Raw genomic sequence first — 12074 nt, forward strand, 5'->3', positions numbered from 1 at the left:
TGGAGGAGATGGTGGGAGTTGGTGAGGCCGATGAGGACAAACTTTGTGTGACTGTAAAATACAGAGAGAAAATAATGAAGAATGAAACCTTTTAGTTTTTTTTGTTATTTAAATGTATTTTGTTTGTTATTTATTTTTCCTTTTCCTGTTGTTTCTGTTTGCATGTTTGGTACTGAAACGTTGAAAAATATAAATAAAATTACCAAAAAAATATAATATTGATCAGGCTGTGTAGTGTAACAAATCAGGATCAGCTTTTGTTTTCACCATGCTAGAAAAAACCTTCACGTTAATGTAGCCTTATGACGTTTACAGTATAGTGAATGGGTGGGGGAAGTGGTCATGCATGAAGTCCCTAGACCCAGCCTCCTTCGTCAGTGAGAGGACCATTGTAGTGGCTGGAGGGGACAGTCAGCTGCTTCACTATCCCCTGGTCTGGGTGATAGTTAATGAGATTAGCTGCTCGGGCCAGCTTGCGTCAGTGCATAGGGGTCAATAGCGGGATTATCACCATTGCTTAGAGCTTGTTATAGCAGTATGCTGGACACTTTTTCAAACTCTTGCCACTGCTGAATTTTTTGGGGGGAATTATTAGAGTTTTCTATTTAATTTTGTATTTTGAGACATGATTCTTACCTGTAATTTACTCGAGAGCTGTTGGAGAGGAATGCTGTAGCGTTATCGTACAGCCCAAACCGGCCCGCGGGACTGAGCCCTGTTCCAGCTGCGGGGCAACTGAATGAAGCATCTTCCCCGGGGAGAGAAAGGGGAGCAGGGTAGTGTAGCTGGGCCAAACTCTTGTCTGCCTGGGACAGAGTCCGAGGCGCTGGACGCAGAATCCTCATGCCACTTTTAAACAACAACAAAGTGGGCGATGACGGCTCAGCCGGCACGGGCATCACTTCGACCGACAGCAAGGCTCTGGTGGATGCTTTAATAAAGGTGAGATGCTTCCAGGTTCACCGTTTTCAACTACAAGAATTCAATAGCTGCTCCGGTTCACTGGTTTGAACTAGAATACTTTAGAATTCCAGAAAATCTGTCTGCTATAGAGAGTGTTTGTATGCAACCTGCCTCTGTCATTCCATCTTTCCCCCTATGATTAAAGGTGGAGCCAGACCCTTGTTGTTGTGGCTGTACCTGTCCACCTATCCATCTGTGCATCAATATTTTTTATACTGTGAAGTTTAATTCAGTGTGTGTTGTGGTGGTGGTGTGTGTATGTGGAGGTGTCAGGGTTAGGGGGCATGTCTCCATCGCATACTTTGTACATTATATGCAGCCTGATTTATTCATTTATTAAATTAAATACATACAGTTAATACATGATCAGGTTAGTTGAGAAACTAGTGATGCAGAGTAATCTGTACCCAAGTGTGTTTCAATATGTCAGCTATTTTAGGCATTTGAGTTATTCTGTCATTGCTATCAAAATACCAATTCATATTCTACACTATGCTGGCACAAGTGATTTTAAACAGCTGAATACATTGGCAAGGCTTCATTCTACTTGATCTCCTAGGTGAATATTTTAGACATTACACATGAGCACATTTTACCCTGTGGGTAAAAAAGCACTTTGACTGAAAAGAATTGTCTTGGTCCAGTGCATCTTCAGATCCATTCCGAGAGCTCTGTATGGAAATAATGCCAAAAACGACCAACTATAGTGATTCTCGTCTCTGACCTATTCGTGTGTGCAGTGTGTCTGGTCTACTATTATGTAGCTACACTACATGGCTATGACATAAATGGCTAAGCCTATAAACGTTTTTTTCATAATAGATCCATCTATAGATTAGGGAGATTTCCCTAATACATTCATGACCTGGTTGCAACCTCTATCTACCTGGCTGCACGTAGTTTAGCTTTCCCCAGTGGGCCCAGCTGTGGTCTGCAGGCTGTTTTGTACCAGTTGAAACCCGCCTCAGTGGAAAGGCCCAACGTTGCTGAAAAAGAGAACATTATTGTTCTGGCCCTGACTTTTGCGTTATTTTAGTTGTGTTTTTAACTCCTTCCACTACCACTGTGTGTACACAGAAGAGGCTTGTGTTCCAGAAATGGTGTGGAGAGAAGATCCTATTTGGATCTCTTGTCCTATAGAAACATCCCTTTCTTATCTCCAATTGATGTTCTCCTCTACTGTGAAGGTGTAAGCAGGGCTGGACTGGGACCAAAAATCGGCCCTGGCATTTTTGGCCCAGACCGGCCCACCATAATTGGTCGGACACCACCCGGCAGTACACCATCCTTGCGGTCCCCTTAAATATGCGTACCTACTGTACTATTCCCCAAAACCACTACAAATCTGGGTAGTATTAAGTGCCATGGACAAGTGGACCAGTGCAAGTGGACCAGTGTACTCACTCGCTCTTGGCTGAATCTTGTTTTGGGTGGTGATGTAAAAACACCTGCATCATAGCAGGCTCAGGATGGGCAAAGTAGTCTATAACCTGTTCCTCCCTGTCTCTCCTCCACAACCTGGCTTGACTAGACATAAGGAGAGAGAGATGATTACAATTAACTGGTACATTCAGGTCCAGAATTGTTGGAATTTCCTGACAAAGATGTGCAAAAAGCTGTACAATTTAAACAATACCATACTGGTAATGAGCAAATAGTTGTTTATTCAATGAATGCATGGAGCTGTTCCATTTTATTTCATTTGATACTAACTACTCAGTTCATACAGATTTCAAGTATTCAAATATCAATGATGAATATTGCATAAGGTTTACACAGTTAATAGATCACCTTCTTGTTTTATATTCATGTTCAGAGAGGAGTAATAGTTAGATCTTTGTATGTGATTTATATGGCAATTAAATCAATGGTGTGCTTGTTTGTTTGGGGAGTTTGACCTACAGTTAATGTGCCTACCATGTGAAGGTGCATGATCAATGGACAGCACAAAAACAATTTGTGTAGGTGGAGACTAGAGCTACCACAGATAGTAATAAGTTATAAGAGTAAGTAATCCATACCATATATATCCTAATAGTTACCGTATTACCATACTTGGCTGAAAATAAACTTTGCTGCCTGTTGTGAATGTGTCTTTCCCTGTAGGCTAATACATAAGTAGGCATACAGTTTTGCAGTTGAGCAAAAATGTGCAGTTGAGTAGGCTATATGTGCTGTGTTTTTATGTCTTCCATCGAGGACCACCTTGGAAATAAGTGTTTTAATGAATGCTTTTAGGTGATATCCTCAGGAATACAAATTGGTCAAGATAAATTGTTTTTATGATGTGTTTTTAATTTCCAAATACAAATCTAATCAAATAAAAAAAGCTGTTTTTGCAGTTGAGCTACAGGTGTTGTATATTATACAGCCTTTTCATGCATCTTTATCAAGGGAACCCTTATCCTAATGATTTTTTAAATAATATTATGATGATATGATATGGACCTAGTAGTTGGATCATCTATGGCACTTTGTTTCTCAATGGATTTGTCATCTAGGATGGTTAATAAACAAATTTAGCCGGGGTGTATTTAAAAAAAAATGTGAGAGACCAAAAGCCAAAATGGCTGCCGTGGAAATTAACCTTTTAATGGTTTGACCTACAATGATGCACAATACATGGTACCAGCCCCCTCTCAGTCATGTACCAGCCAGCCCCCTCTCAGTCATGTACCAGCCAGCCCCCTATCAGTCATGTACCAGCCAGCCCCCTCTCAGTCATATACCAGCCAGCCCCCTCTCAGTCATACCAGCCCCCTCTCAGTCATGTACCAGCCCCCTCTCAGTCCTGTATACCAGCCCCCTCTCAGTCATGTACCAGCCCCATCTCAGTCATGTATACCAGCCCCCTCTCAGTCATGTACCAGCCAGCCCCCGCTCAGTCATGTACCAGCCCCCTCTCAGTCATATACCAGCCAGCCCCCTCTCAGTCATACCAGCCCCCTCTCAGTCATGTACCAGCCAGCCCCCTCTCAGTCATGTACCAGCCTCCTCTCAGTCATGTATACCAGCCCCCTCTCAGTCATGTATACCAGCCCCCTCTCAGTCATGTATACCAGCCCCCTCTCAGTTATGTACCAGCCCCCTCTCAGTCATGTACCACAGCCCCCTCTCAGTCATGTACCACAGGCCCATCTCAAGTCAAGTCAAGTCAAGTCAAGAGTTTTATTTGTTACGGCATACAAGTATACAATGAAATGCGGGTGGTCTTGCCCGCAACGATGTGCAATACAGTAATAACAACATATAATGGAATCCAATAAAACATTGTGCAATAATCAGTAACATAGTAGGGCATATCGATATTTGTACATACGTTATTTACAGAGCATGGAGGACATGCTAGGTCCTGTGGTAGTGCATACACTGTTAGCTACGGATGAGGCACTGTGTCTTTCTGTACATTGCTATTTTATACAGTCTCAGGTTATACTATACTATTTTTAAAGTGACCTTTCCTTAGTGGCCATAAGTGTGGGCGTGTGCAGCATGAGTGTGTGCTCAGTCATGTACCAGCACGACTGGCGGGGGGGTGCTTAGTAAGAGATGTGATTGGGCCAGCCCAGTGTCAGTCAGTACCAATGGGCCGCTGTCCTAGCCTAGTAGTGGGCCGGTCGTTGACCAAACATAAATAAAAAAAACGTTAAAAAAAATATATATATATATTTTTTTTTATCTACTTTTTCTCCCCATTTTCTATTTTCTCCCTTCCCCAATTTCGTATTGTCCAATTCTACCCTCCCCTGTCTCGAACATTGTTAGGCCATGCCTCCCACAAGGCGGCTGCAATGTGGACGAAGCCTTGCATCACGTGTCCCCTCCGGTACACGAGGAGGCAGCCGTCGCATCTTTTCACCTGCACAGCGCGATCTCTCAGCGGCGAGGGTCTGCGTGGGAGGGACACGCCGCCCCCGTCGCTTCCTGATTCTACTGCGCAGGCGCACCAACCGACCTGTAGGAGTCGCTGTCCACAACGTCCGATCCCCACCCACCAGCTTCCCACCCCCTAATACTGCCAATTGTATTAGTATGAACGACCAGCCAAGCTGGTAGCAACGCCGAGAGCCGCATATATATTTTTTTTATAAATACTTTTTTTATTTTTTTATTTGATCAAATCATAACGGCCCAAAGATGCGTCGGCCCACCTGGCAAATGCCCGGTATGCCAGATGGCCAGTCCAGGCCTGGGTGTAAGGGTTTGTGGTAACGCCCCAAGTGCTGGACACATACAGGAAGCAGATGACAGAAGAAAAACCCAACATATGATGTATTTAATGATGAAAGTCTGGCAGCTAGGATACAGAAACACAAAATGGCTAAATTGGTAACAGAAAAAGACAAACACTGGAGAAACACTGGGGTAACGTGATCAGTACAACAAGATAATGACTGACTAAGGGAATGGAACTTTAATACAAAGGTGAGAATCAAGACTGACAGACAACAGCTGGGGGTGATAATAATAATATAATAATAATAAACTTTATTTGTATAGCACCTTTCATACAGAAACGGCAGCTCAAAGTGCTTCACAACAGAAAAAAGACAAGCTTAAAATGAGCACATAAAGTGCAGACATATAAAATCACAGTTTTTCACATTAGGATCTAACATCCCAACAGGCCACCTTGTTTATGGTTTGATTCAGTTTTAAATAGACAATAATAAAAAGAGTAAGAGTAAAATAGTGCAGTGCAATAAAATAGTAGAATAGAATGGATAATTATAATTATTATTATTTTTTTTACAGTGCAATAAAATAGTTCTGGATTACTGTTCAACAATTCAAAGTCGTCTTTACCTTCTCTGTTTGGTATCCACAGTTTAAAACTTGACAGTCTTCCCTCCTGTTTTATACCCACTTTGACCCTTCGAACCTCCCACTCAGACACAGGGCAAACCTCCCTCTCAGGGCACAGTTCCCTCTCTCAGGGTGCAGTTCTAGGCCTGAGTCCTACACAGTCTCTTGTTTGATACCCACACAGTTTAATACCTGACCGTTTTGAACCTGTAATAAAAAGTTATAGACAGAGCAAAATAATTCAGTGCAATAAAATAGTAGAATAGAATATATAGTAACATTTTATTATGCAATAGAATGGACAGAGTAAAATAGTACTAGAGAGTATTAGAAGGCTATGGTGAAGAGGTATGTTTTTAGCTTATTTTTGAAAATATTAAGAGATCTAGCTTCCCTAATGTCCATAGGTAGTGTGTTCCATAAATTTGGTGCATAGTTTGCAAAGGCTGCATCCCCTATTTTCCTTAGACTGTGACTTGGAACCTTCAATAGACCAGTAGTAGATGATCGCAATGTTCTAGGAGGCACATAGTTGACTAGAGAATTTGCAAGGTAGTGTAGTATATTCCCAAGCTAAATGGTTAGGTTCTGTATCAGAACCTAATCTCCTCTGCTCTGCGTTGTGATTCCTGACCTTTAAAGCCTGAGAAATACTTTAAACAAAGACTGGAGGGTCTTTGTTATGACGCTCAGCGGTGCAGCAGAAGGAATCAGGAGGGAAGAGGGTAGTTAACAGCAGCTGTTTAATCAAAGTTAAGAGTGTATACAAATTACAATAAAGAATGCTATAAAAGATTCAAGGTACCGGAGCACTATGCCGCTCTCGCCCTATCTAAGAAATCAGATTAATGAATGATAGTTGATAAATTGTTGATGGCTTTGTTCTCTTGGCTAGTGAACAAAGCATAGTTCTGTTTTTCCCTCCAAAAGTGATGTCCTTTGTTCTTCTGCTCCTCTGCCCACGTTGGTGTGTAGATCTTGGGGTGTGGTTCCTCCTTGGTGAGTTGGGTTCAGAGTCCTCCCTCACCACCACAACATCCCATTATATCCCAAGGCCCAGCGTCTCTGTGTGATGACATCAGCAGCTGTGGTTCTCCAATCACAGCCTCTCTACGTTTTAATGCAAACAGGGGCTGTCCTTACACAGCCAACTATATACTTTCCTTTGTTTCCCAGTCAAAGAATAACCATCATCTAACAACCTAATACTTGCATTTATTCATTTCATAATATCTATATTTGAATTACCCTTAATTACACGAACCCAAAGATATCATACTTAAACACATTTCTTATCATTAAGCCTATTTTCACCTTAAGTGAAAACTAATCTTATTCTGTAGAGGATTTAAGTTTATACTCTAGCGTTCATTAATAATATGCTTTTATACAGTTTAATATGAATTCAGAATTATTACTACAATGTAAACAGGCCTAATTTTACTTCATATCAAACTAATCTAAGTGTGTTTACCAGACATTTTGTGAGGTTTTGTCCGTTGCTCACCTACTCGCTCTGTTCCTTTAAGCCTACTCGCTCTGTTCCTTTAGTTTTCTGTTAATCAATTGCATTCTCCTATTCACACGCTTCTTCCCGTAGACGCCGTTTGATTGGTGCTTCCCCAACCACACGCTTGTCAATCTCATCCCGCAGCTGTCACAGCTTGTCATTAAGCATTCCTCTGATTATATATACCCCGATTCCCCATCAAGTGTTGTTGGATCGTTTTGATATATCATCAGCATTCACCGTTCCTTCCTTGCCTGCTGTTTTCCCCTGTGCTTTGCCTCCCAGGATATTCAAGAAGTATTCCGCTTGGACAACCCGTTCCCCGTGGCGACGCGCTCGCCCTGTTTGATCCTGCTCTCTTTACGCACAGCGCCTGGGTGAGTTTTGCTAGACTGTCTTTGACCCTATTCGTTTTTCGTGTGTTGTTAAACACTGAAGAGATCCTGCTTTTTGTCAGACTGTCACTCACCCTGTGCCTGCTTTTTGGATTGTTCATTTGGGATAATATTTGCTTGAACATCGCTCACTGTGTGTATTCACACCGAAGATATTATCACTTGGATTATTATTGGGACTTCGCTCACTGTGTGTATTCACACCGAAGATATTATCACTTGGATTATTATTGGGACTTCGCTCACAGTGTGTTTTAGCACCGAAGATTCTATCACGTGGATTTGTTGTTGGGACATTACTCACAGTGTGTATTTACACCGAAGATTCAGTCACTTGGATTACTCTGTTTTGGGACAAGTCACTTCTCCTGTCACCTGCTCTGTTCCCAACTGTACTCGACACTCTGCTCAGCATCATACTGCACTGTACTTCACTTCGTGCACAAGCACTGAATAAAAAATTCCACCATGTACCTTTACATCCCAACATTCGTCTGGCCACACCCCCATCCGCTTACCTTCATAAGCAGGTGTGTGGTCACTGGTCACCTACTCGCCTCCTTCTTCACTTTCACCACAAGGAAGTGCCTTCGGTAGATCCCCACTTGACGAGGTTGTTAGCTGAAGAAAGTTGAGACGTGTTTACATTGTGCTTATTTTTTTCTTCTCTCATATATTTTCGATAGAAAAACCTAAGTCATAATGTCTACTCCGGAGAGTCGTGTTCGCAACGCCACTCTTCACCAGCGGTTCTCCATTTCCGCCTCCGTCGTACGTCCTGGAGCGGGGCTGTTACCTCTCTCGTGGTTGACAGCCACGCCCGGTAAGCGTCCGATGGGTAGTTTGCCTCTCCAAGGAGCTGGTGCACCGGTGCCGTCACCTGTGCAATGGCCTGGTTCCGGCTCTGGTTCCTCTGTTTCCGAGGAATCGTCTGCTGTTGGGCGGCCGGTTCCTTTGGTTCCAGGGGATTTGAGACGCAAACTTTTTGCGTCGGCTCGCTCCCGTCGCAAGATAGTGGCTTGCAGATGTGAACGGCCCGGTTTTGGTGAGTTGCTGGAGCCAAGTGAGGATGCGTCGGTCTCTACATGCCCGATGGAAACAGAGGACTACATGATAGAGGCGGACGGGTTCTGGTTTGAAGGCCCGGTGGAGACAGCTCTCCCGCCCGCTCAGGTAACACTGGAGGGGGGTGAGATTCTCCTTGGGGCGCCTCGTTTGAAGATGTTGGAGAAGAACCTCTGACTCGTCGGCGGGATGCCCTGCTATCAGCCACATCGGAGTGTGGCTCCTTGACCAGTGGAAGCCTGCTGTATGTGAGGGATGCGGGCTCGGTGGAGGAAAGTCTGCAGGGGGAACTGCGGGCTTTATTTCCCGAGCTCATGGCGGTGGCGGCAGTCGCAAACGGCGTGCCGCTGCCGCAGCCACTGCCTGTTCCTGTCCCTGATGATCTCATAGGTCATCTATGGCAGCATCGCCCAGTGAGAGGGGTGGACGTTGTCTACCCATTTTTCCCCTCAATGGCGGCCTATGTTCGTCAGGGCCAGGTGGTTTCCCACATCATAGGCCTCACCCCCGCCTACGTGCAAGTCACGCGGGTGGCGGGTTTGGTCGACGGTATGAGAGAGGGTGTGCCACGGCTTGATAGGCCGATGGCCGCGCTCCTTTGTCCGGAGGTGGTGTGGGAACCGTTACGGAAGCCGGTTCCCCAAGGGAAATCGGCGAGGCGGTTGGCATACTGGAGTGACCAGTCATTCATCTCAGGAACACAATCTCTAGCTGCCGCGTCTAACATCGCGCAGCTGGCAAGATTCATGTCCGGGATATTGACGGGCGGCATGGAGCAGAGTGATGTACAACATGACCAGCTCTCCCAGGCGGCAGGAGCTATCCTGCATCTGACTCAGCCGCAGGCTATAGCCGCTGGGAAAGTGCGCGCCTTGGCAACTCTGGTCCAGCGCCACCTTTGGCTGGAGCAGGCTCGTGTACCGGAGAAGAAGAGACTTCCACTCCTGACGGCACCCCTCTCCGATGCTGGACTGTTCGGGAAGGCCCTGCAGTTGATGACCTCGACGTGCAGAGAGATGCAGGAGGAACGCTCCGTGCTCCAACCTCATTTTCCCCCTCCCGATGTCGCCGGTGGAGTCAGACGGCTGCCACGTCGTCGATCGTCTTCCGCCGTGGCTGCTGCTGCCACCATCGCCACTGCTGGTCCTTCGAAGAAGAAGGCCAGGAGGAGAGAGGGCGCCTCCGCTACAGCCGGCCCATCTACGCCCGGAGGCGACGTTAGGGACCGTCGAGACCAGCCGCCGATTGCTTACCGTCCCTCCAGTGCTCCCCGGGGTGGAAAATCCCGAGCGGCTCGAGGCGGCAGGCGTCGCTAGACCCAGTGACTTTTTTCCCCTGCGGTCCCCTCTGTTTCCCTTCCCGGCCCTAAACATATTATAAATTGTTCAAAAATAAAGAGTCCCCTCTAAATTTATTTATAACAAACTGTGTGTTTCTTCACCAAACATATGATGGGGTTGCAAAGTGTGAATCTTCACTAGTATGGGTTGATAGGAGGGTTACGTTCATGTTAAGAGCTTATGCAAGGCCTGCAGCCTACACTCGGTTGAAAAAAGGTTTTTTTCTACCTCGGCTTGAGTCTCCACATAAAGGTAGAGGCTACTTGTATGTTCTGTTGCTTACACAGTGATGTTGAGCTACAACACTGTTGTGTTGGGTTTGCAGTAATGCTCGTATGAACACGTACCACGGCTCAGCCGTTCTCTCTCTCTCTATCAGTGTTTTTCTGTGTTTCAACATGGATGCGGGTGTAGGATTCACACACACACGCGACTTGGTTTTGTTGTAAACCCTGTTCACAGTTGTCTGTGGTTAGCGTGCATTGTATTAGCTTGCGCTATTCATTAGCATTGCTACTAAAGGTATCATGTGGCTAAAGTTGTTGTTGCCTGCAAGGGAAGGGCTTGTGAGGGGGTACCGAATAAACCCCTCCTTCCCTCTTCTGATTGGTCAGGGGGTTTATTCATCTCTTATTAGTCCAGTCAGGGCCAAGCCGTTAGGCGGCTTGGCAGGGAAGGGGTGGGGGTGGGGAAGGGTTTCCCTGACTCTGCTCCTATTAACAGGCGTTGAGTATTGGGTTTCCCCCCGTCATAGCACACGTCACTACGCACGTTGCTATTGACGATGGCTTCCGTGAGTTAGACCCGTATGTACGGTCTGTTGTTGTCAAAGTGTCAGGATAGAGCGTAGGAATTACGGTTCCACTACGCTCGATATGTGTGTAACTTGAGTCGGTTGGTCACATGACTCAAGATTACCATGGCTTTTTCACTCTATGACTCACGTGGGAAGTCTCTCTGGGGAGTTCCGTCTATCCTCTGTGGTGGGGATGACAGGATATAAAAATGTAAACAGTTTTTATCCTCAGCTGTGTCAAATGGGATTCATGTCAGTCGGTGTTTCTTTTCTTTTTAATAAAAGAGTGTGGAGTATATGAAGCACCACACCCTTCTTGTCGTTCTCCCAGGCGCCTTGAGGATTCAATGGGGGGTCTGATAGACTGTTCATTGATGTGGTTGTGTCCCGACGCATGCATGGTGCTAGCTCGGGGTGTTTCTGATAAGAATCATGCGGGTAGCTAGTACGCCTTGGTTGCTTGTTGTTAAAACAGCGTTTTTATAAAGCAACTGGGATGGAGGTTTTTTCCTCTTCCGAGAGCCTATTACTGGTTCTCGACGGATTCTCGTTCATATCTGGGGGATGTTAACGGAATAGATCAGGACATAGGTAGAGGGGTCTCACGCCCTTGGGGTGGGCCACTGAGCACGGTTCACACCGGCCCGTCTGGGTGGCGCCCTCTTTTCATGTTTTAGATCAACACGCATATCTGCCCCTTCTCCTGAAGTAGGCATGTCGGAGTGGTTAGGGCACGGGACTGGTTCTGGTCACGCTGGTCCAGGTCAGTTAACCCGTTTGTCCGCCGGGGATGCAGATCTGCTGTTCTGGTACCCTGAGGGACTTGGGTTTTTTTCAGGGGGGAAAAATGCCGGGTCGGCCCGGGTGTCACAAGGTTAGGCATTATGGAGACCCTTGTTGGGTACATGTGGTACTCTGCACTATCATAAGGGGCTGGTTCTCTTTTCTTCGCTCCTCTCTCACGCATGGCGAAGAGGGGGCTGTTGGGGTGGTCTTTTGGAGCTCCTCTGGTAACCCTGTGCTTCCCGAGCCGCCGGGCCCGGTCCGAAGTAAAGTTTCGTTGATACCGTAGGCCTGGGATAACCCTTTTTTGAAAACTTAAACACTTGTACTGCGGTATATCCAGTGCATACCCGCAGGTGTGTTTTGGAGTTTTTCTTGAGGGGTTATAGGAACAACCACCGTCTGTACCAAGAGGG

The 12074-nt window shown here is 45.8% G+C and overlaps 1 protein-coding gene across 1 annotated transcript in view; it reads left to right on the forward strand.

Moving 5' to 3' along the window:
• Positions 1 to 843: 843 nt before the first annotated feature.
• Positions 844 to 12074, forward strand: part of rgs9bp (regulator of G protein signaling 9 binding protein) — a gene marked incomplete at both ends in the record, with an annotated part of 34916 nt that continues 23685 nt past the window's right edge. The window contains one exon of the mRNA XM_084325892.1: positions 844 to 942. Within this exon, the coding sequence (XP_084182018.1) occupies positions 844 to 942 (99 nt within the window). The remainder of the gene's footprint in view (positions 943 to 12074) is intronic.

The sequence above is a fragment of the Notolepis coatsorum genome, assembly GCF_963971535.1.
Source record: "Notolepis coatsorum genome assembly, chromosome: 12".
In the NCBI taxonomy this organism is placed as follows: domain Eukaryota; kingdom Metazoa; phylum Chordata; class Actinopteri; order Aulopiformes; family Paralepididae; genus Notolepis; species Notolepis coatsorum.